Source organism: Lepisosteus platostomus, chromosome 3 (assembly GCF_059453375.1).
Source record: "Lepisosteus platostomus isolate fLepPlt1 chromosome 3, fLepPlt1.hap1, whole genome shotgun sequence".
Lineage (NCBI taxonomy): Eukaryota > Metazoa > Chordata > Actinopteri > Semionotiformes > Lepisosteidae > Lepisosteus > Lepisosteus platostomus.
In genome coordinates, this window is record NC_142613.1 from 24,262,480 (window position 1) to 24,284,264 (window position 21,785).

A 21,785-nucleotide genomic window follows, 5' to 3' on the forward strand; every position below is an offset into this window, starting at 1 on the left:
TTTAATAAGCATACTGGATTTAATAGTTCAGGTGGGTAGCTGCGTCAGCATGCGTAGGCTGCAAAGGAACAAGTAATAGGTTTATTCCATGCTGAAAAAAAAGAAGAAAGAAACGTTTCGGCCATAGAGCCTTCTTCATGTGTGAGCCTCACGCCTGAAGAAGGCTCCACAGCCGAAACGTTGTGTTTTCTTCCTTCTTTTTTTTCATACAGGATTTAAGCCACTTACTGGATTATTGTTAAATTTTTGTGATAAAGCACGTTGTCTTTGGAGCTGTTAAATGGAGTTAGGTTTTGTTATTTGCAAATAATAAAGTACTAACTTCAAAATATGTTACTTTCTGTGTGTTATCTGAAGTTTGAACTTCATAGGCAGGGTGCTACACTGGACAGGAATGTTCTCTCCTCCCTTTCAAGACTGCTCTCCTGCACTCATACCAGTGCTATAAAACACAGTATATTGTGTCCACGGAACCTCTGCCTCCCTCTTCCCTAATGCTGCCTGCATCTGTATGGAATTCACATTCACATTCATGGAATTCACATGCTATGAGAAACTTAAGTACAATTTTGACTCACACCTTTATTTAAAAGTGTATGTTTGCTCATTTTGAGAAACCACTTTTTTAGTGGACTGAAATATATTCCACAGTGTAGTCACTCTGGTTCCTCACTGTCTAATTTTTTTCAGGCACCTGCCATAAATAGAAAATAATAATAATATACACTACCTAATCTATAAATGTTCATATATTTACTAATTGAAAATTACAGTTAGTTTCATGAATGCCAAACTGCAGCTCATTTAGCGGAAATGCTGAAGGCATGGCGTGGGACAGACTTTTTTCGCTAACAATGTATGACAAACGAAGAGGTACAGGTTTATTCCATGCCAAAAGAAAAAGAAAAGAGACACAATGTTTTGGTTGTAGAGCCTTCCCAAAAATATTTGACTATTTCTGTAGGTTATTGTGTTAAAGTTAAATTACTGTATTTTTTAATTTTACTGTAAACGTTTTGGTGACTATTATGCTGTCAAGTTAAGACACCCACATTGTTTATATATAGCTAGTGAAAATTCCTGAAACAAAGATAAGATTTCCTTGTCCTCGCTGATAAGGAAACCAATATAAATCTCAATCCATTCTAGGGTGGTTTTCAGCACTTTATGGAGGACACCTAACTGTTCTGAACTTTGCCTTCAAATAGTATTTGCAATGATTCTTTTTCCACCAAGGCTAATCAGAAGTTGTTTAGATTAGGTCTCAATCACTGTGGAAACCTGTTGCTGTTCTAAAAAGCTGCATTGTTTCCCTTTTCTCTCGGAGGATAAGTAGCCTGAGAAAAAATGGGAAGAAATATGAAAAATGTCCTTGTTGTCTCTTTTGGATTTTTGCTGCTCTTCACTGCATATGGGGGTCTTCAAAGTTTACAGGTAGTGCATTACATAGTAAGAGAGAGTTTCTGACAGGGCTACAGTGTCTTTGTGGATCATTAATAGTATTATTGACATTACAATGAAAAGGGAAGTTCATTTTGCTGTGAAAGCTATAGTGTTCTAATCGTAACAAACATTTAGGTTTATTTAGGTTGCATATATTTAAAAAAAACACAAGTACTTTTTAAAGAAATGTAGCTTTAGAAATCAAATGACCTTTGATGGAACCTATTTTATATCAATTGTTGTTTCATAACTAATTAAACCACTTAACAACAAACAATTTGAAAATGTTGTTGTTTGAAGTGAATACAATGTTTGAAGTGACTTTTGTAATTTAATTTTCTCTAATTTCTTTACTGAAAAGCATGGTGCAAGCAGCTCTGTAATATTCTCTTTTTATCTTATCTCTTTTATTTTTATACACAAAAAATAGAGCCTAAATTAAACACCTCAGAATAAAATGAGCTATGGTTTAACTATACTATAACTGACACAAACATACATAGAAAAGTCCAGTAAGCCTGACAATTGTTTACTCTTTATCATGCTGAAGACATACAGTAAGTTTTAAACCTGATGTACTAGAGAAATATAATTTTGTATAACTGAGCACAAAAAGACTGCATACAGCAAGCAGCATTGAATGGGAGCAAATACTCAATCCACCATGAAACAAAAATAACAAATTTGTTAAGACTAAAGTCTGCAAAACACATGTTAAAAATGTAACAATACATCAAAATAATTTGAAAACACTGAAAATTAAGTATGTTTTGGGAGCAAACCACAAGACTGTTTCATTTGACCAGTTTGTTCTATGCAGCTTAGGGTCTAGTAGTTTATTCAGTTTTACAAATAACTTTTTATGTAATTATGATATTTATGATTGGTCTCTACTTACTGTTTTATTGTGAAATCATTGTTGAACATTATTGTGTTCATTTGTTTTTTAGACCCCTAATTTATCAAATACAGTAAATGACTGGTCTATAAATCATGTGCCAGTAAACTATTTCGAATACCAGAAAATAATATATTGCCAGCATTTTTCCTCCTTAACAGCCTCTCTCTACTGGGGTACATTCATTGCAATTCTTTCAAACACAATTGCAATCACATAAAATCTAAATTCCTAAGAAAACTACTGTAACATTGTGTTGCAGTCAGTGGTTCTCAGATACATTACTTTGGTGTGCCTGGTATGCCATATTTACCTTATACAAGTTGTACAATTAAAAGAGTAATATTTCTGGCTATAATTCAACTTATGTCATGACAACAATAATAAAAAGGACCTATAAATGTGAATAAATCATCTCAATCTTATACTTGCACTTTGGTTTTTGGTTTCAGAGCAGCCTTAATGCCAGTGAAGGGATGGGTGTAGCATCTCTGAGTGTCATCTATGCATCTATCATCCTGTCTTCAATGTTCTTACCACCCATTCTTATTAAGAATTTGGGCTGCAAATGGACCATTGTTGCATCCATGGCTTGCTATGTGGCATATTCAGTCGGCAACTTCTACCCTGGCTGGTAAATTCCAATTACTTCTTTACTATGTCTATAAATACATTTTTGCCTGTTCTGGTTGAAGCCACCAATATTATGTGGTGTCTTTATTCAGGATGATACATATTTTAAAGTAATTACTCTGATGAAAAATAAGAGATAATTTGAAAAGTTCAATATGATACATATGGTAGAAGAAAGCATGAGCACGTACAATCAGCATTGAGCTGAAGGCTTCCAATACATTTCAAACTTGAAAAAATGTAATGTAATCTTGATGAAAATAGAAAGTAAAGGAGTAAACACAAGAAGAAAAGGAATATTCCCGTGTTTAATCAGTATGACAATAACAGTGACGCGAAGGGAACAGTACCAATATTTTCCATTTTATTTTAGATAAAATATTGACAGAAATATTTTTACTTACATTTTGAAGAAGGATTTGGTTAGTGCACAGTGACAGGATGTAGTGATGTGAGTGTCTTGTATTTACTGAAACTGATTTTTATTGATTGTTTACTACAAAATAAACTCTGGTATTCTGGCCATCAACAAAAGGTCCAACTAACTTTTAGATATCTATAATAAAGCTTAATGTAATCATTTGCCTTGCTGCTACAATGGTGTCAGCTGGTGCTCATCTGGAAGCTAACAGATGTGATTCATTACCTTAATGGGCAGCTGTGAGTCATGTTATTTAAAGATCTCATATAATAATAATAATAATACTAATAATAATACTACTACTACTACTACTAATAATAATAATAATAATAATAATAATTACTTACACTTATATACTGTAGCACTTTTCTGGACACTCCACTCAAAGTGTTTTACAAGAAATGGGGACTCCCCTTCACCACAACCAATGTGCAGCACCACCTGGATGATGGGACGGCAGCCATAGTGCACAAGAACGCTCTCCACACATCAGCAATAAGTGGGGAGGAGAACAAAGTGATAAAGCCAATTCATAGATAGGGATTATTAGGAGGCCATGATTGGCAAGGGCCAATGGGAATTTTGACCAGGATGCCGGGGTAACACACTTACTCTTTTCGAGAAACGCCCTGGGATTTTTAATGACCACAGAAAGTCAGGACCTCAGTTTTATGTCTCTTCCGAAGGACGGCACTTGTTTACAGTATAGTGTCCCCTTCCCTATACTGGGGCATTAGGACCCACATGGACCACAGGGTGAGCGCCCCCTGCAGGCCCCACTAACACCTGTTCCAGCAGCAACCTTAGTTTTTCCCAGGAGTTCTCCAATCCAGGTACTGACCAGGCTCACACCTGCTTAGCTTCAGTGGGTTGCCTTTCTTGAGTTGCAGAGTGATATGGCTGCTGATAAATCAGGCAGGTACAAGAGAGAAAAGGTGGTGACAGGAGGACATGGTAAGAGACTCAGTATGTTGATGTAAAAGTGTCCATTCTTCCTTGTTACACTTCTGACAAGCTTGTTGTGGATAATTGATGGACTGTTACTGGTCCACTAAAAGACATCTACAGTACTTGACATCTACATTTACCACTTTTAGTTTTAATCCTGAGCAGGTTATGCTCTTTATTATTTTTACCTTAGTTTTAATAAACGTCCCAGTCCCTTCTTATGAGACGCAGATCCATAATATGGTTACCACCATGCTTGACAGTTGGGATGATGCTCACCAGGTGATAAATTTTGTATGGATTGCGTCTTATTTAATGCTTTCCATTTATACCATAAATTAAATTTTTTGCTTTGTCTGTCCATAAAATCCTCTGCCACAGTATCTCTCTTACAAGATTTAAGATGTCTTTTTCAGTAAAGGCTTTTTTCTTACAATCCCCCTATAAAGTCCAGCTTTGTGTAGAGACTGGGATATTGTCCATACATCTTACAAATTTAGCAAATCTCTCAAATTATTGATATCTTCACAGTGGCCTGCCTAACCAGCTCCCTGCTAATTCAAATACTCAGTTTGGAGTCTTTTCTGATCTTGATAGCATTTGAGTGGCATAATGCACATTCCATTTAATTTCACTCAAAGAATGATTCAAAGCAACTTCTGTAATCACAAACAAAGTAAAGTAAATAATGTACAGTAAGTAATCAAATTAAAGGTTCCTTGGTCTTCAAATTCAAATTATCATAACATTATGTTATTTGTTGCTTGAAATTTCATATTTGAGGGAACTTAATAATAATAATTCGTCATACTTACTGTATATAGCGCTTTTCTGGACACTCCACTCAAAGCACTTTACAGGTAAGTGGGAGTCCAACACCACCAACGTGTAACATCAACTTGGATGATGCGTTGGTAGCTATAGTGCACCTGTGTGCTCACCATACAGCAGCTAACAGTGGAGAGGATGAAACCAATTTGTAGATGGGGATTATTAGGAGGCGATGATTGGTAAAGGCCAATGGGAATTTTGACTAGGATGCCAGGGTAACACTCCTACTCTTTTCGAGAAACACCAAGATTTTTAATGCCCAAAGACTGTCAGCACCTCAGTTTTACATCTCATCTGAAGGATGGTGCCTTTTTACAGTGTAGTGTCCCCAACACTATACTGGGGTATTAGGGCCCACACAGACCACCTGCTGGCCCCACTAACACCTCTTCCAGCAGCACCCTTAGTTTTTTCAGGTGGTCTACATCCAGGTACTGACCGTGCTCACACATGCTAAGCTTTAGTGGGTTTCCAGTTGTGAGGTTGCAGGGTGATATGGTAGCTGGTTACAAACTTACAAAGTTTTGAACTTACAAAGACAAATGTATTTACTGAGACATCAAGTTAAACACTTTGATAACACACAGACAGAGGGCAGTACACTCATTCTGAGATTTTATTACTATTTTACATTTGATTTGACTAACTGTTGCTGTAGCAAAGGAAAATAGTGAAAGGAATTGAGAATCTTCAGATTATGGAATTTCTTTAGAATTTTACTTTAGATTTGCATATGATTAGCACATTTATCTGTACCATTTTTTATAAATAGATTTGTGTATTCTCTAAATATAAAGTCCCATTTGAATGTTCCATGATTGTAAGCTCAGATAGTAACATTAGGTGAAAACTTTGCAGGGAGTTGCACACCTTTGCAAGACACTGTATGTAAATTTCTCTTTAGCTTATCAGGAATTCCAAACTAATATATTTGTTGATTCCCATTTAATATTTTCTTTGATTGGACTTCTAATAAAACTCTGCTAATATCTGAATATTGCCAACTATCGTCAGAGTATTTGAAACATTGTTTTTTGTCTTTCTCAGGGCAACTCTAATCACCACCTCTGTGATTTTGGGGTTAGGAGGCTCTCCTTTGTGGTCTGCAAAGTGTACCTACCTCACTATTAGTGGAAACCTGCAAGCTGAAAAGGACAACAAGAGAGGTCCCGATGTTGTCAACCAATATTTTGGGATCTTCTTTTTAATATTTCAGTCATCTGCAGTGTGGGGAAACCTCATGTCTTCTCTTATCTTTGGGCAAGATACAGGAATTGGTAAGTAAAAAAATAAAATTAGATCCTCTTATTTCCTTTGGAATTGTTCTAACTTTAGGTCATAATTAGAAATGCTATGAAATATGATGTGGGACACTAACACTTCTATAAGCGAGGGGGAGGAGAATGATTGAAGTGTTGTGTTGCTCTTAGCTGTGGCTGTAACGGAAATGTCTGCGGAAGCAACCAATGGTGTCTGTGTGAGAGCTGTCAGCTTGATGATGTTTGTCAGAGATTGGCACAACCAGAAAAAAACAAGAATGAAACCAATAGGATAATCCTGTCAGTTGTACAACTAAGGTTGAAGCAGTTTTGAGTCAGAAGCTAAGAAGCAGCAGCCATATCACCCTGCAACTCACAACTGGCAACCCACTGAAAATAAGCACGTGTGAGCTTGGTCAGTACCTGGATGGGAGTACTGAGAAAAAAACTAAGGTTGCTGCTGGAACAGGTGTTAGTGGGGCCAGCAGGGGGCGCTCACCCTGCGGTCTATGTGGGTCCTAATGCCCCAGTATAGCGACGGGGACAATATACTGTAAATAGGCGCCGTCCTTCGGATGAGACATAAAACCGAGGTCCTGACTTTCTGTGGTCATTAAAAATCCCAGGGCGTTTCTCGAAAAGAGTAGGGTTGTAACCCTGGTGTCCTGGCCAAATTTCCCATTGGCTCTTACCAATCATGGACTCCTAATAATCCCCATCTATGAATTGGCTTTATTACTCTACTCTCCTCCCCACTGAAAGCTGAAGTGTGGTGAGCGTTCTGGCGCACTATGGCTGCCATCGCATCATCCAGGTGGATCCTGCACATTGGTGGTGGTGGAGGGGAGTCCCCATTACCTGTAAAGCGCTTTGAGTGGAGTGTCCAGAAAAGCGCTATGTAAGTGTAAGCAATTATTATTATTATTATTATTATTATTATTATTAAAGCTGTTCTGATTAATTTCAACCCATTCCTCAGTGACTCTCAGCCAATTGTGTGCTGCCGCTTGGGGAAACATACAGTAGTCAGTTGACTGGTGACATTGCCTAGACCTGAAACTGAACTTGCAATGCCTGTCTCATGGAGTATACTGTACTTAACTCTTTTCTGAAGGCTTTCTTGTTGTTTTTGTAGATAGGGGAAATAGGCTTGAAGCTGGTTATCAAAGCATTGATGATGCCTTGCCCTTTGTCGTCATGATGTATTTTAGTGCAATGGCGTAAGTCTCTCTAGCACATTTGGCCTTAGTGATGGAAGCAATAGCTGTTCCAAAAGATCTATGCAGTACTCCTTTAAATCATGTATTGTATGCATAATCTTCCCTTATTTACCTCCCTGTATACAACAAATATAAAGGCATTTTCAGGCAATTAATTCCTTTACTTCTTTCACGGCTGATTGCTTTACCCACTTTTGTAAAAAGAGCATAAAACCATCTTCCAAGATGTTATGCAGGCATTTCTAATCATTGAGTGTGTAAATATAGAGCAACAAGTATACAGACTGAGAAAATGTCTCTGGCACATTATAGTCTCTGGCATATTATAGGATTACCATAAAACGTTATGCAACATACTGTATTGCTGCATAATAACGTATAAAGTCCTTGTTAGGATGGGTAAGCCTTATCAACAGAAGTTAATTTGTCCATATATTCATTATTATTCCTTTAGGCTAGAAATTGCAGGCTTGTTGGTACCCAAAGGCCATGACTTTAATACTATAGTTCTGTTTATAGCCATCAGTTGACGTGAACCTTGTCTTTGACACTCCTTTTTCAGTAAACACTTTTGCTGAAACATTACACTCTTTTAAATTTAAACTGATCTTTTTAAAAGTTCTGCAACCTAATGCGCTCTGGAATGCCTTTGTGTAAAAGGCACTTTAAAAAATATTGCTTGGTATTCATTTTTCATTCTGAAGCTGAAATACCTGAAGAAGACCTGAAGTTCTGTGGAGCAGGCAGCTGTGAGTACACTGGTGAAGCTGCAGGAAACTCAACAAGGCCTTCAGACACATTAGTCAATACTCTTCTGGGCAGTTATATAGGTAAGTTTGTGCACATGTACAGTTACTCAACACTGGGAGACCCTGTGTTACATAAAAGTAGCAATGGTATGATACATGATATAACAAAGAGTGTTCATTTTTCTTTCTCAGATCAATGCTTGGGTCTTGAAGAGTTAAATATATTGTATTCATTTCATATGTAAAATGTTTTTTTACACATTTAAGTCTTCTGTTTATTTTTAAAATGTTATTTTATTTATTTTTATACCCACCTTGTTTGTACCTGTGAAATATTTCTTTAAATATTGGCTGACAGCGAGGATTCCTGTACTGCAAGAGGGGAGATGGGATAGGAACAATGTATTTTTTCAGTCTGCCCCCAAAGAACCATTCATCTTTTGACACAAGTTCCTACAGAAGTTTTACTGAGGAGAAAAGTGTTCCTCATTTGGTTCACTGAAAGTCTGTAGGCATCCAGGAAGTCACAGGAGTTGAGTGTTAGCCACAACCTAATAAACCAATTCTAGGTTTTAAAAATGCATTGCTAATATAGTTTTTCATAAAATGAATACAATTTATGCATAGAGTTTAATCATCTGCATTTGAGAATTTATGTTAGAATGAAAACAAAACAAAGCATTTGCAAAAACTGAGTACATGTCTAACAAAGCATTACTGTTAAAGACCTTTATGGATTTCTTTGCATAGAATGCATATACACTGTAAGAAGAAAGACTGTTAATTGAGTTCAGTATTTTCATGTTTCTCCTAATCCTTCTATAAACCATTCAACAAACTAAACAACCTAGATTAATTATAATCATTCATATTTATAGCAACGTCAGGACGTAGCTGGTCTTCCTGCACTGCAATACTGTATTTATGCACCTGTTGCTTATACAGCAGATGCCATTCCCTAGTGAATCAGGACACCAGGACATCAGGATACCACGCAGTTGCGGTGGAGGTGGTGGCTCAATTTACCATCTCATAAGCAGTTCATTCATCTTTGTGATACTGTATCTGCCCAGGACAAGTCAAAATCTGTTGATTCACTTCTAAAGCAACCATTTTTCTCAAAACTTTCTTAGGTTTCAACAACATTCTTGCTGAATGTGCTTCTCCTTATCCCATATTCTGCAACTCAATCCTTTGTGACAGCATAATGTACTGTAGCTCAGAGGCTGTGTTTGTGACCTTTGCAGGTGTTGGAGTCCTGGCTATAATCTTTGTGGCAGTTTTCCTGGACAACCTTGACAGAGATGCAGCTCGTGAATTCAGGGACAACAGAGATCCATTTTGGACAGTTTTTCTGGCCACTTTCAAACACCTCTCTGACAAGCGACAGATTCTGCTCATCCCTCTGACAATGTACAGTGGTTTTGAGCAGGGCTTCCTTGCAGGAGATTACACCAAAGTAAGAGAACACCCTTGAACAGAAAAGTTGCTCTTTTGAAAAATAGGGAATTAATCACAATTTATTTTTAAAATGTCATTGTGAGACAGAAGCAAAGCACCACCAGCCTCTGTTTCTTCTTTCTGTATTAAAAGAGATTATATTCTTTGTGTGCTTTTTCAGAGCTCTGACATTAAATGAAACGTATATGTTCTTTAAATTAATTACTATTTTTAAAGTACTAATAATACTTGTTACTGTTACTGTGCAGAGTGATAAGAATGTCCAAGCTTCACCAAACGTTTAACCACACCTAGACCAAGTGTACAAGCATTTCTTTTGCTTACTGTAAATATCTGTACACCTAGGCTTGTCTGTTTCAGCCACTGATTTTTGTTCTATACTTCATTATCCTGGGTAGTAATTGACAAATTAGTTTATTTGATGTTTTCATCTTAATAGTAAAACAAAAATGCAGAAATCAAACTGCATGGACAAATAGTATTGATTGACTTATTTGAAAAAAATATTTAATTAGTTACAAAAATAAAGGTGTTGAATAATCACATGGGGAAACAATACATCAACCTATTTATGACTAGATGGAAGTTACTTTCTTAAACTGACATTTATGTTTTTATTCACAACTATCTTTCCAGTACTATGTCACCTGTGCATTGGGAATACATTTTGTTGGTTTTGTGATGATCTGCTTTGGTGCAACAAATTCATTATGTTCCTATGCCTTTGGAAAGCTGGCACAGTATACAGGAAGAGCAGCCTTATTTGGCTTGGGTAAGAAGTGTTTTCTCCAGAACAAGATTACATGTGTTCTAAATATCATTTTCTTGTCAGAACACAAATAAGCGTTTGTTTTTGTGATGTGGTAAAAGTAAAGTGATCCATCAAAGCATAACTGAAGCCAGGGTTAAGGTTTTACATGTAAAATAATTGACAGATTAAACTCTCAATCACTTTGGTGAATCATCTTTACAGTATACGTCCCTGAAACAAAGTTTATATTCAGCATAAATCTTTGTTTAGACTTTTTGTCTTTAACCCTGATTTTGATAAAACTACTACTGGTTTCAGGACAAGGCACAGTCTTCACAAGTTCCCATTTACACCTTATTGCTTTAAGGACATATGTACTCAAGCAGCTGTATACTTTACGATGTTAATATATAAAAGATCACAAAACATTTTGTATCTCTGCTTTTCTCTTGCAGCAACCGTGTCAAATTTTAGCTGTATAATAGCCCTGCTCTTGTGGAAACCTCATCCAGACCAGCTAGCAGTCTTCTTTGTATTTCCTGCTCTTTGGGGAATGGCAGATGCTGTGTGGCAGACACAAACCAATGGCAAGTTACCAGAGCTCCCAGATATACTTTGATTTTGCTCATGTGCAGCTGGCACAACAGTAACCAACATTTCATGCACAATTCTTGAAAATTAGGATTGTTAGGATTATTTTAACAACACTAATCTCTTATTCATTAAATAAGTGGTAGTTAGGATTACACATATTATGTAATTATGTAAATAAGAATTGTTTCAATCAGTTCATCATTGCTATAGTTACAATTTATAGATTAGTTAAATTAAGTGTTATTTTCAGTATCTATCCTAACCTGAATGATTTTTTTTTCTAGCCCTCTATGGAGTTCTCTTTCATGAACACAAGGAGGCAGCATTTGCCAATTATCGACTCTGGGAGTCGGTGGGATTTGTGATCGCTTTTGCTTACAGCAACTTAATCTGTTTGGACATTAAACTGTATGTCTTGATAGGAGTTCTGGTTGTTTCAATGGCACTCTATGGGTTGGTGGAATACAAAGAGTACAAGAATCCTACAGTGAGAGAAGACAATGTATCAAAGAAAGTGCCAGAAAAGCTAATCATTTCTGAAACAAAATTTTAGCAAACTATTTTGTGTTAACGTGTTAAACTTTTTGAATGAATTTCTTTTTTTTTTCAAAGCATACAGGTGAATTAAGAACATTAAAACCCATTGGTTGTGAACTTTAAAAACAATTATTATGGTTAGTTTTCTTTGAGACACTCAAAAGTCTTTATCTTAAAACTCGTCCATGCTGCAGTATTGTTGACTTCATATTCTGTTCTACTAATATAATACATATTATGTTGTACCTGAATATTAAACTTTGAGAGGATTTGACACCACTCCCTTATTACCATACTATCTGTTATAAACTTAGAAAAAAATCCATATCTGTCATGCTTCACACTAAAAGTATTCTGATAAAAGAAAATTTAGCAATCCATGTTAACAAAGAATATTCAGATATCATTTATGGCTCCCAACATTAACTACACAAATTAGTGATTTTGTTATTGATATTGCTGAAAGTAGACATTTGACTGAAATTGAAAACCTGGATCCTATATACTGTATGTAAGAAACATCACAAGGGCTCCATTTGAACTACACTGCTAGGTTAGCATCCTTGATACACACCATATTTTATCAGACTCAGACTACTGTAATAGCTTACCTAATTGGAGTATCCATTAAGAACTCATAAGGCTTTTAGAATTATTTGTGAAGAATTCACATTCTTATTAAATTAGTGGGTTGACCCCAAAGTATTTTTTTATTTTGATATGACCAAGTATAGGCATTGAATTACAGTACTCAAAAAAAATGTATAGTATATTGTATTTATCATCTGTAATAATTTTTAAATCAAAATACAAATTGATTAAAAATATGATTAAAAAGCACAAATAACAGTTTGACTTTGCTGTTTACTTTTGGAGGGCTCTATACTCCCTTTTTGAAGGGATACAAATGTGGTTAGTGTTTATGTGTGCATGTACAGTACATGTCTAATTTACATACTGTATAGAACAGTTTTAGGTATCTGTAGATTAATGTTTTAAAAGTAATTCAACTAAATAAATTGGAGAAAACAAGTACTGTACATCTTTACAAGCCTCATGCATTCTGTTTTATGCAAAATATTATGAGAACTTTATACACTTCTCAAAGGTATTATAAATTCTTGGGTGAATGGGTGAAATTATTCTATTGTATTCTTTCCTAGACTGAATGCTAGAAATCATGAAATTCCTAAGCTTTCACTAAATTGTTTCTCTTTTTGAGAAATTATTTATATTATTTATTTTATATGATTAGGAAGCCTCTGTAATTATACTGTACATACTGTATGTGGCATGTTACCTTATAGTTTGAGTTTGTTAGCATTGTTATATACATCACTTTTTCTATATACTGTATATGCACAAAAAGAACGCATATAAAAAGAAAAAGAACGTAAGATACTAATTAGAAAAATGTTCAGGCAACTAATTACTGTAAATGCTGACGTACAGTATTGTATCGACCACATTACAGAAAGTAAGAAGTCAGCTTTCGTAGGCACAAAAACACAATGAACGAACACACGACTTTGCGTCCTAGCAACAGGTGCGGAGCACTTACAAGGCAGGAGCAAGAAATTTTGCAATCAATAACAATGAGCGGTGCACAGACTGAAATAGCGACACCGAGGCTGCTCTGGAAATCTGGATTGCAGGGAAATTAAGGTATAGTAAGTGTTTTAGTAAGCTAAGAAAAAACGTTTTGTTAAATTGTACTAGTTTACATTTGGTTCTTACTATCAAGCAGAAAAAAGGTAGCGCAGTCTATGTTACATAACAGTTTACAGGTGTTTGCATTTCTGTCTCAAAAACCGAAGCCACCCAGTGAGCAAGCGTTTTAAATCCAGCGTTTTTAATTATGTGGCATGATATGGTACATCATCTCTAAAATCATTCTGCATCCGCCTGGATAATACAGTTACTAAATGACATGTTACAATAATTATTTATCTGACACATACTGTAGTTCTGTATAGAATAATAAAATCTACTGCTATAAATCATGTAATTTGATGATTTTTAATGGCTTTATTTAGAAATAAATGCAAATTGTCTTAAGAATTTAAAGGTGAACAAAACTAAAATTAATTTCCTTTTAATAGTTACTGTACTGTAAAATTTTTAGATTATTGTATTGAAGATAAGTATGTATTAATAGTCAAATGTTAGCCCCCGATGATGACCACTGTGATTGATTGTGCTAGTAGTATCATAAGTCATAATAATACCTTTTATTATAGGTATTATTGTAATAATATACCTTTAGAAATACACAGGAATTATACCTATTATTATAGGAATTTTTACAGATGCTGGTTACCACCATGATGGAGTGCTGGGGTTTGGTGCTTCTGTAAGAAAAGTGTTAGAAAAACGAATCAAAAGACCAATACTGAAGATTCACTTACTCTGGTCTCTGACAATTGAATAAAAGGATCTTTTCAAGTACTGTATTGTTGTTAGTAACCATAAATAATCCTGGTGATAAAAAAACAATTTAGTCCAAGAACAGGGTTGCTAAGATCCTAGCTTTATAAACAGTATTAAGTGAACGTTTAGTGAATAAAAATATCACACACATACAATCGATGTAAACATTATTCCTTATTATGAAGATTTGACATGTGATGGCAAGGGTTATCACATGTTTTAATAGTTGTAACACAGAGTGACCATTATATTCTAATTTTGAAATAGTGTGGTTCTTGTGCTATTAAATTTCCAGTCCTTCCATGCATTGCCTGTCTATTATAGATATTATGCAAACTGCTTGTAACTTGTCAACTGTGAATGTTTTTGCTTTGAATGACATTTGACATGTTATTTTGTCACAAAAATAACTAGAAAAAACAAGTCAGTTGATGTCCCAAGGAAGCTTTTTTTTAGAAGTTCAGACTTCTGCAGACTTGTACAGTATAATTCAAAACCCTTATGAAAATATCTTAGAATACGAGATTTATTTATGTCCTCATTATCACAGCTTCAAAAGATGAAAGATATTTCCTGAAAGCTGGAAATACGTACTACTTACAAAAGCTTAAGTTCCATTGGAATTAAAGTCCCAAAGTTAGTTTACATCTTGCAGTTTTCTCTTGAGTATTCTGTGCAGGTCTCTGCCTACCTGGGTTTTATAGGCATAAAACCCTTCATAACATGTTTTGGATACCTACTGCGTCTTACTTACTCCTCAAAAATGAACTAGAAGATTTACTTCATTCCACTGCTACATGAACTACTCACTGTAGCTACTGTTTGTAGTTTCTTAGCTACTTAGCCTCCCCTCTGTTTCTACTATTAGTTATTGTAGGAAATTTAATGAATTACTTTATCTGTTTAATTTGATCCTTTCCCCAGGTCTCGCATGTAATGGAATTTTATCATTTAAAGCAACCTGCTTGACTGAGATTATTGTGGAATTAATTTCCTCTAATTTGTATGATTTACATGCTATTTAATTGTATTTCCACTTTTATATCCACCCATAAACTGGAATCTAGTCTATCTGTCTATCAACTGTCTGTAATAGTTAGTATTTGCTCAGGATGACTAAAGTTTAAAACTTCAACAGGGAAATTGATGCACTTTAAGATGTCAACCCAGGAGGGCTTTCATATGATACCCACATAATGTACAGGTATTATACTGTACATTACCACTGCTAGACCTGACTTTATTACATAGCTTTATGTACAGTATATGTTAATGGATTTAATGTGGATTGATTTTTACAGAGAGGAGGTGGAGCAACTAGTGGACTGATGCACAAACAACAACCTATCTCTTAACGTAAATAAAACAAAAGAGATACACATTACACAGATACATTACAGATGACTTCAGTTGGTCCTTCAATACCACCTCCCTAGCCAAGAAAGCACAGCAGTGTCTCTATTTCCTGCAACGACTGAGGAGCAAAAACCTTTCCCGCCCATTCTTACCACATTCCACAGAAACGCCATTGAGAGCACCTTGACCAGCTCTATCACTGTTTGGTTTGCGAACTGCAATGCTTCAGACAGCAAGACCCTGCAAGAATTGTGGAAACAGCTGAAAACATCATTGGAGCCTCCCTACCTACCATTTCTGTCATCTATCACAAACACTGCTTACACAGGGCCTCCAGTATAGTAGATGACCCCTCCAACTCCTCCCACCCCTCCCATAAACTCTTTGCCCTCCTACCATCTGGAAAAAGATATCGCAGTGTACAGGCTAGCTCCACCATACTCTGTAACAGCTTCTTCCTACAGGCTGTCAGGCTCCTCAACACCCTGGAATCTACTTGCTCCCACTCCAATTCCAGAAACAGGGTTTAAATTCCCCCGGTGTTTTAGTGTATATTGTATTACAGTATGTATTTGCCTTAGAAATATGCATTATTTGCACTTTGCAGTATGTGTTTCCTGTCTATAATGTCAATGTCAGTGTCCTGTTTGTATTTGCACCGTGGACTAGAAGGAATGATATTTAGTTTCACTGCATACTTGTATATGGCTGGAATGACAAATAAACGTGAACTTTATGTTTTTCTTGACCATGGTACCTGTGCCTTTAGAGATTAATGGTAAATTACTTATTAATGTGTCTGTTTTGGCTGAGAAAAGTTGAGTATTGGTACATACTTTATCCTATTTAGGTATTTAGTTTTTCTTACACCCGACTAAACCAAGAATGTATGATGATCAATTTGGTTATATTTTTGGTGTCTATTAATCTCTTTCTACTTCAAGTCCACAGGTGAAACATTCCAGAGCATGACATCAGCTGAAGCTGTACCCATGGTGTTTCGGCTTCATGAGAATGCACCTGAGCTGGTGCGAGAGGTTCTGCTGGAACGTGGATGGAAGGAATACAGTGAACGAGAGCAAGAAGAAGGTGACTGGAATTTGTATTGGCGCACTTCTGTTTTTCGTGATGTAGAGTTTGAAAACATATTACCTTGGCAAAGGCTGAACCACCATCCCAAAACATTGGGCATAACAAGAAAAGACTGGTTGGCAAGGAATCTGAAAAGGATGAAGGGCACCTTTGGCTCAGCCCTCTATGATTTTAGCCCCACCGCTTACATCCTTCCAAATGATTACACAAAATTTCTGGGAGAATACACAAAAGAAAAGGCAGCAAATGGAGGAAAACCAGGGTATTGGATCTGCAAGCCAGTAGATCTCTCCAGGGGAAGAGGTATATTTATTTTTGATGACATTAAAAAACTGACATATGACTCCTCTGTCATTGTACAGAGGTATATCAGCAATCCTCTATTGATCTCTGGGTACAAGTTTGACCTTCGGATTTATGTTTGTGTGAGAAGTTTTCACCCTCTCACGATTTACATTTACCAAGAGGGTCTGGTACGTTTTGCAACAGAGAAATACCAATTGACTTGCCTAGACAATTTGTATTCTCATCTGACCAACACTAGTATCAACAAGTTTGGCCCATCTTATACTACAGACAAAGAGAGAGTAGGTCCAGGTTGTAAGTGGACCATGAGTAAGTTCCGTTGCTTTCTGCACAGCCAGAATTTTGATGAGATCCTTCTATGGCAGGGAATCAACAGCATAGTAACTCTCACTGTGCTTACAATAGCGCCTTCTCTTCCATTCAGCCCCAACTGTATTGAGCTTTTTGGATTTGACATCTTGATCGATGACAGCATCAAACCTTGGCTCTTGGAGGTGAACTACAGCCCAGCGCTGTCTCTGGACTGTGCTGCAGATGTGACTGTGAAGAAAAGACTTCTCCATGACCTAGTTGATTTACTGAACTACAAGAAAATAGACAGCCTTAGACAGAGTGGTTACTTGAGGGAACAGTATAGACATCCTTGCAAGTCCAGTGCACAGGCTCTGGAATCAACATATCCTCCAGTGCTGTTACTTCCAAAGTGCATTTCTACATCACACAACACAAACAGTAGTAAATCTTTTTTGGACAAACTAAACTTTAGCAGTGAGTTACACTTTGATGAAACAAAACAACTCAAATCTATAGAATTACAGTGTTCAAAAGCAGATTGGAGAAGCAGAAGCGATGCTTCATGTTCTACATATAGCTCAGAATATGTTACAGTATCAAAGGCATCTAAATGTCCTCCACTTTGCAAAGTACCAATTCAGGACTCAAGTATTAAACCTGTGTCACCAAAAAAAGACTTGTCACTCACCAGAAAAAAGCTTATTTTAAAGCATTCATCACAGGGTTTTTCTACGCTACCACCCATTCACATTCAAAGATACAGAACTCTTACATTCCACTGGAACCAAAACCCTCCAGAGAATATTAGACCTCCATCTCGTGTTGGTGACTTCATACTAACATTTCCTTTTAACGAAGTCACATTCAAAGCCTCACAAAAGAAACTCAATGTAAAATTTGTGGTACAGGAGATTCAACGACTTAGAAATAGACTAATGTCTTCTGACAAAAATAAAGTAAGGAAAAGAAGAGAATCTTGTTTGGACAAAATAAGTGATGAAAAGGAATGTTCTGGGACATTGCTCTGGGGGCCTAGGTACCCTCCGCTCCTTAGTGAATGCTGCTCCACTAAAGGATGAGGCCTTAAAGTCACATTTTTTTAGGTTTTTAAAAACGAGCATTTTACAAGACTTGCAGAAGTGCATTTATCTTCCCTGCATTTATAATTACAAGGCAGGGCAACTACAATTCAAACAGACCATTGGATATTTTTATATTGTAATGTTACCATTAATTCCTGCAATGTACTGGTGTTTCATCCAGGTTGTGTCCTGTCTTGTGCTCTAGCTCCCCCATAACCATGAATTGGATGAAGCGGTTAGAAAATGGATGGATAAATACTATTCTCATTCCATTATTCTACCTTCTTTAAGGAAGGCAATTACAGTATGTTACATCTAAATTGGTTTGGAATGCAAAGATGTACCTGCATTCATTTAAAACTATCTAACAAAGCACAAAAGTCAGTGATGCTTTGAACTGTATCTTTTTGACATAAAACTATATTGTTATAGTATATATATTGCTTTTTAAGTTACTGTAGGTCTTTGAAAACATGGACCAATATAGACTCAAATATTGCTCAATGTAATGTAGAAGCAGATGTAGAATGACCACACATAGTAAAAGAATATATTGTTTACTGGCATCCCCAGAATAAAATTGAAATTAAGATTCAGTCCCATTACTGCACTTTCTTTAAAAAATTGGCATGATCTGGAAACATTTATGGAAGGTTCATTTATTAGATTATTTGGAAAAATGATCTTCTAATGACAGGAGTGAGCCTTCTAGGCTACAAACAATGTATCTAGTTTTAAAGATAAAGGCCTTTGGACTTTTGAGGAATTGACAAATGTCTTCTTTCTAACAATTTTTTTTACTATTAATATTTAAAACAGCTCTAATTCTTTTGACCACCATCTTGCGCCATCTCTTGGCCTGTGGTTACCCTGGGAAACTGGAGCATTCTCATGAGGGCTCACTGGTTTCCAGGGTTCACCATTGAGACTGGACCTTCTTTCGGTCTGTCCTCTTACTGTAACGATTCACAGGTCAGAATTCTATGCAGACGGTATAATCCTGAAGTAAGTGAAACGGACACGGGGAGGAGATGGCAAGGAACTGACCAGGTTGACAAACAGGGGGGTGTGGAGACTGTGAACTGGTGCTCGGGATTGCGTGGCCATGGCGAACAAGTCCAGAGGAGTCCAGGGGGTAATCCAGGGAGAAGTCCAGAGGTCCAGTACCTGGTGATCCATCAAAGACAAAACAAAATGAGGGATCTGGTCCAGGGACGGGGAATAAAAATAGGGATGATGAGCCCAGGTGCTCTGAGCCCTGGACTCAGCTGGGTCAGGACGCTGATAGGAGACCTTTGCCCTCAAGCTGCAGACGTAGGGTGACTTGGTGGTAGGCGGGCCTCCAAGCGTCCATTTTCCAATGCAGAGCCACAAGTAGAGAGAGCATCTGGCCTAACTAAGTAGGGGCAGGCAAGATAGGAGGCAGGTGCACATAGTCAACTAAAATGTGAAAGAGCCGGCGCGCCCTTAAGAGGGAGGATTATGATCATGACACTTACTCACCAAATAGGACTCGAATAAGTCCATCATCCCCTTTTCCCTTTAAATTCTGGAAGTGCTTATCCAGCAGTACTTCATCATACTACTGTTCAATGGAAATACTGCCAACACATCCTTTCATCCCACCCCTGGGCGGTTTCTCTCGGACTGACTCTGTGATGGCTTTTTCCTGAGCAGTCCACTTCTGTCTGGAACTCTGGATTCTTCTCCAGCTGTCTCACTCATGCTGTTAACTTGGCTTCATCTCCAAGCAGCTTTGTCATTCCGGAATCTGAGAGCTCATTGCAGACTGCCCTCACTCAGCGATGAAACAGCCTTTACTCAAAGCAGTCCACTCCTGCCTCGAATCTCAGATTTCCGCCTTGCCGGCTCAATTCCCAGCTTTACTCTGGATTTTCAGAGCTCATCTTGGACTGTCTTTGCCCTGCTGCTAGAACAGCCTTCACTCAAAGCTGTCCTCCCCAGCATTCACTGCAGGCTGAACGCTGTCTCATTAATAGATATAGATATAACAGATTTAAGAGGATTGAATGTAAGCTACTTGTTAATGCTAGTTTTTGTACTTCTGTCAAGGTTATATCATAACAGGACTATAATGAATAGGGACAGGTAATGGGTTTGTGAGGTTATCAGAGGTGTCTTTCAGAAAATTAACACCTGTTAGGGGGAAAAACACATAACATGAGGCACAGTTTTATTCTTCAGAGGGAACCAAATTCCACATTAGGGATAAAAACTGTTACAAAAAGTGTGAAATTAGTCATTCTACTAACCTAATTAAGAGGCTTATAAAGCCAGTGAGGAGGAAAAGGATTTCAGTCTTATTTTAGACTCTAGCTTGGAGGAGGGGGAGAAGAGAGGTCTCATTTAATGGGCCTGGCAAGCTTACAGGAATATAGCACTTACTGTAGCTACACAAAAATATACAAAAAAACAACTGTCACCTGGCAGTGTTGGTCTCCTGGTATCAAGTGTGCTGGCATTGTCACGTGGTCTCTTCTGCATTCCTGCTTTACAAATATGAATAAATATATATTGATTCATAACTTTTAAATCTAACTTTTTTTTTTCTTGAGTTTTTTTCCTCAGCTTTGGCTGATGCTAAAAACTGTATCAACACAATATATCTTTAACTTTATGTCAAAGTCATGTGTAAAAAACATTACACGAACACTATACAGTACAGTATGCTGCCAAGCATTGAAAATGCACCTAAGCTATTAGTATTTTTTTATCTATCACATACAGTAGATAAGGATAGATCTATTACATAGATAGATAAGGGCAGGGGAACAGGAAATTAGAGTGGTTAAATAAAAAGTAAAAAGAAATGAACAAGTAGAAGAAGGCTGAAGAAGGCTCCACAGCCAAAATGTTTTACAGTATCTCTTTTGTTTTTACTGTTGAATAAACCTTTACTTGTTCCTTTGCAGCCTGCACATGCTGATGCAGCTACCTACATAACAAAATGTCAACAATGTGCCCAAGCAGTAGGTAACAATTTCAGTTATGAGAGATCTGGCACATGAATTGGTAGGGATGCAGAAGTCAGTTCACCAAAGGTTTGAGATCAGTTTAATTGTGATGAAAACGGCCATTTCTGGAGAACACTGAAGGAAAAACACACACAAAGTATATTTCCCACATATTGAAAGTTGCATCAATTGAAAATAAAAGAGTATGATGTTTTGTGTCATTTTTTTCATTAGGTTAGGTTTATCTATTATTAGGACCTAGAGAAGCTGTTGACATATACTGTACATGAACAAGATTTATTACACTTGATCAAATAGTAATTGTGTTTGAGCCACAATGTGCAAATACATTTGCAGCTGTATATATAAACATAAGCAGAGTCACTTAAAACATGCTTAACTATTCAAAATAAGAAGCACACCTGACTGCTCTGCTCACCATTACAACATAAGTGTCCAGGCCTTGTATAATTTTAAGATAACCTTTTCACTGATGCACTGATGG

At 36.8% G+C, this 21,785-nt stretch overlaps 2 protein-coding genes across 3 annotated transcripts; both read left to right on the top strand.

The window, feature by feature from the left end:
• Positions 1-1,162: 1,162 nt before the first annotated feature.
• LOC148674681 (N-acetylglucosamine transporter UNC93A-like) lies at positions 1,163-12,024 on the top strand. Of its 2 annotated transcripts, XM_088625076.1 has the most exons (8): positions 1,163-1,434; positions 2,794-2,975; positions 6,222-6,451; positions 8,358-8,483; positions 9,650-9,861; positions 10,500-10,635; positions 11,070-11,201; positions 11,493-12,024. In XM_088625076.1, the coding sequence occupies exons 1-8, from the start codon at positions 1,348-1,350 to the stop codon at positions 11,759-11,761; spliced, it is 1,374 nt and encodes a 457-aa protein (XP_088481202.1). In that variant the 5' UTR covers positions 1,163-1,347; the 3' UTR covers positions 11,762-12,024. The 2 variants fall into 2 exon arrangements, with proteins under 2 accessions (XP_088481202.1, XP_088481203.1); XM_088625077.1 differs by lacking the exon at positions 2,794-2,975.
• A 725-nt stretch (positions 12,025-12,749) lies between these two features.
• On the top strand, positions 12,750-20,864 carry ttll2 (tubulin tyrosine ligase-like family, member 2). Its single transcript, XM_088625074.1, has 2 exons — positions 12,750-13,410; positions 16,476-20,864. The coding sequence occupies exon 2, from the start codon at positions 16,500-16,502 to the stop codon at positions 18,300-18,302; it is 1,803 nt and encodes a 600-aa protein (XP_088481200.1). The 5' UTR covers positions 12,750-13,410; positions 16,476-16,499; the 3' UTR covers positions 18,303-20,864.
• Positions 20,865-21,785: the final 921 nt, after the last annotated feature.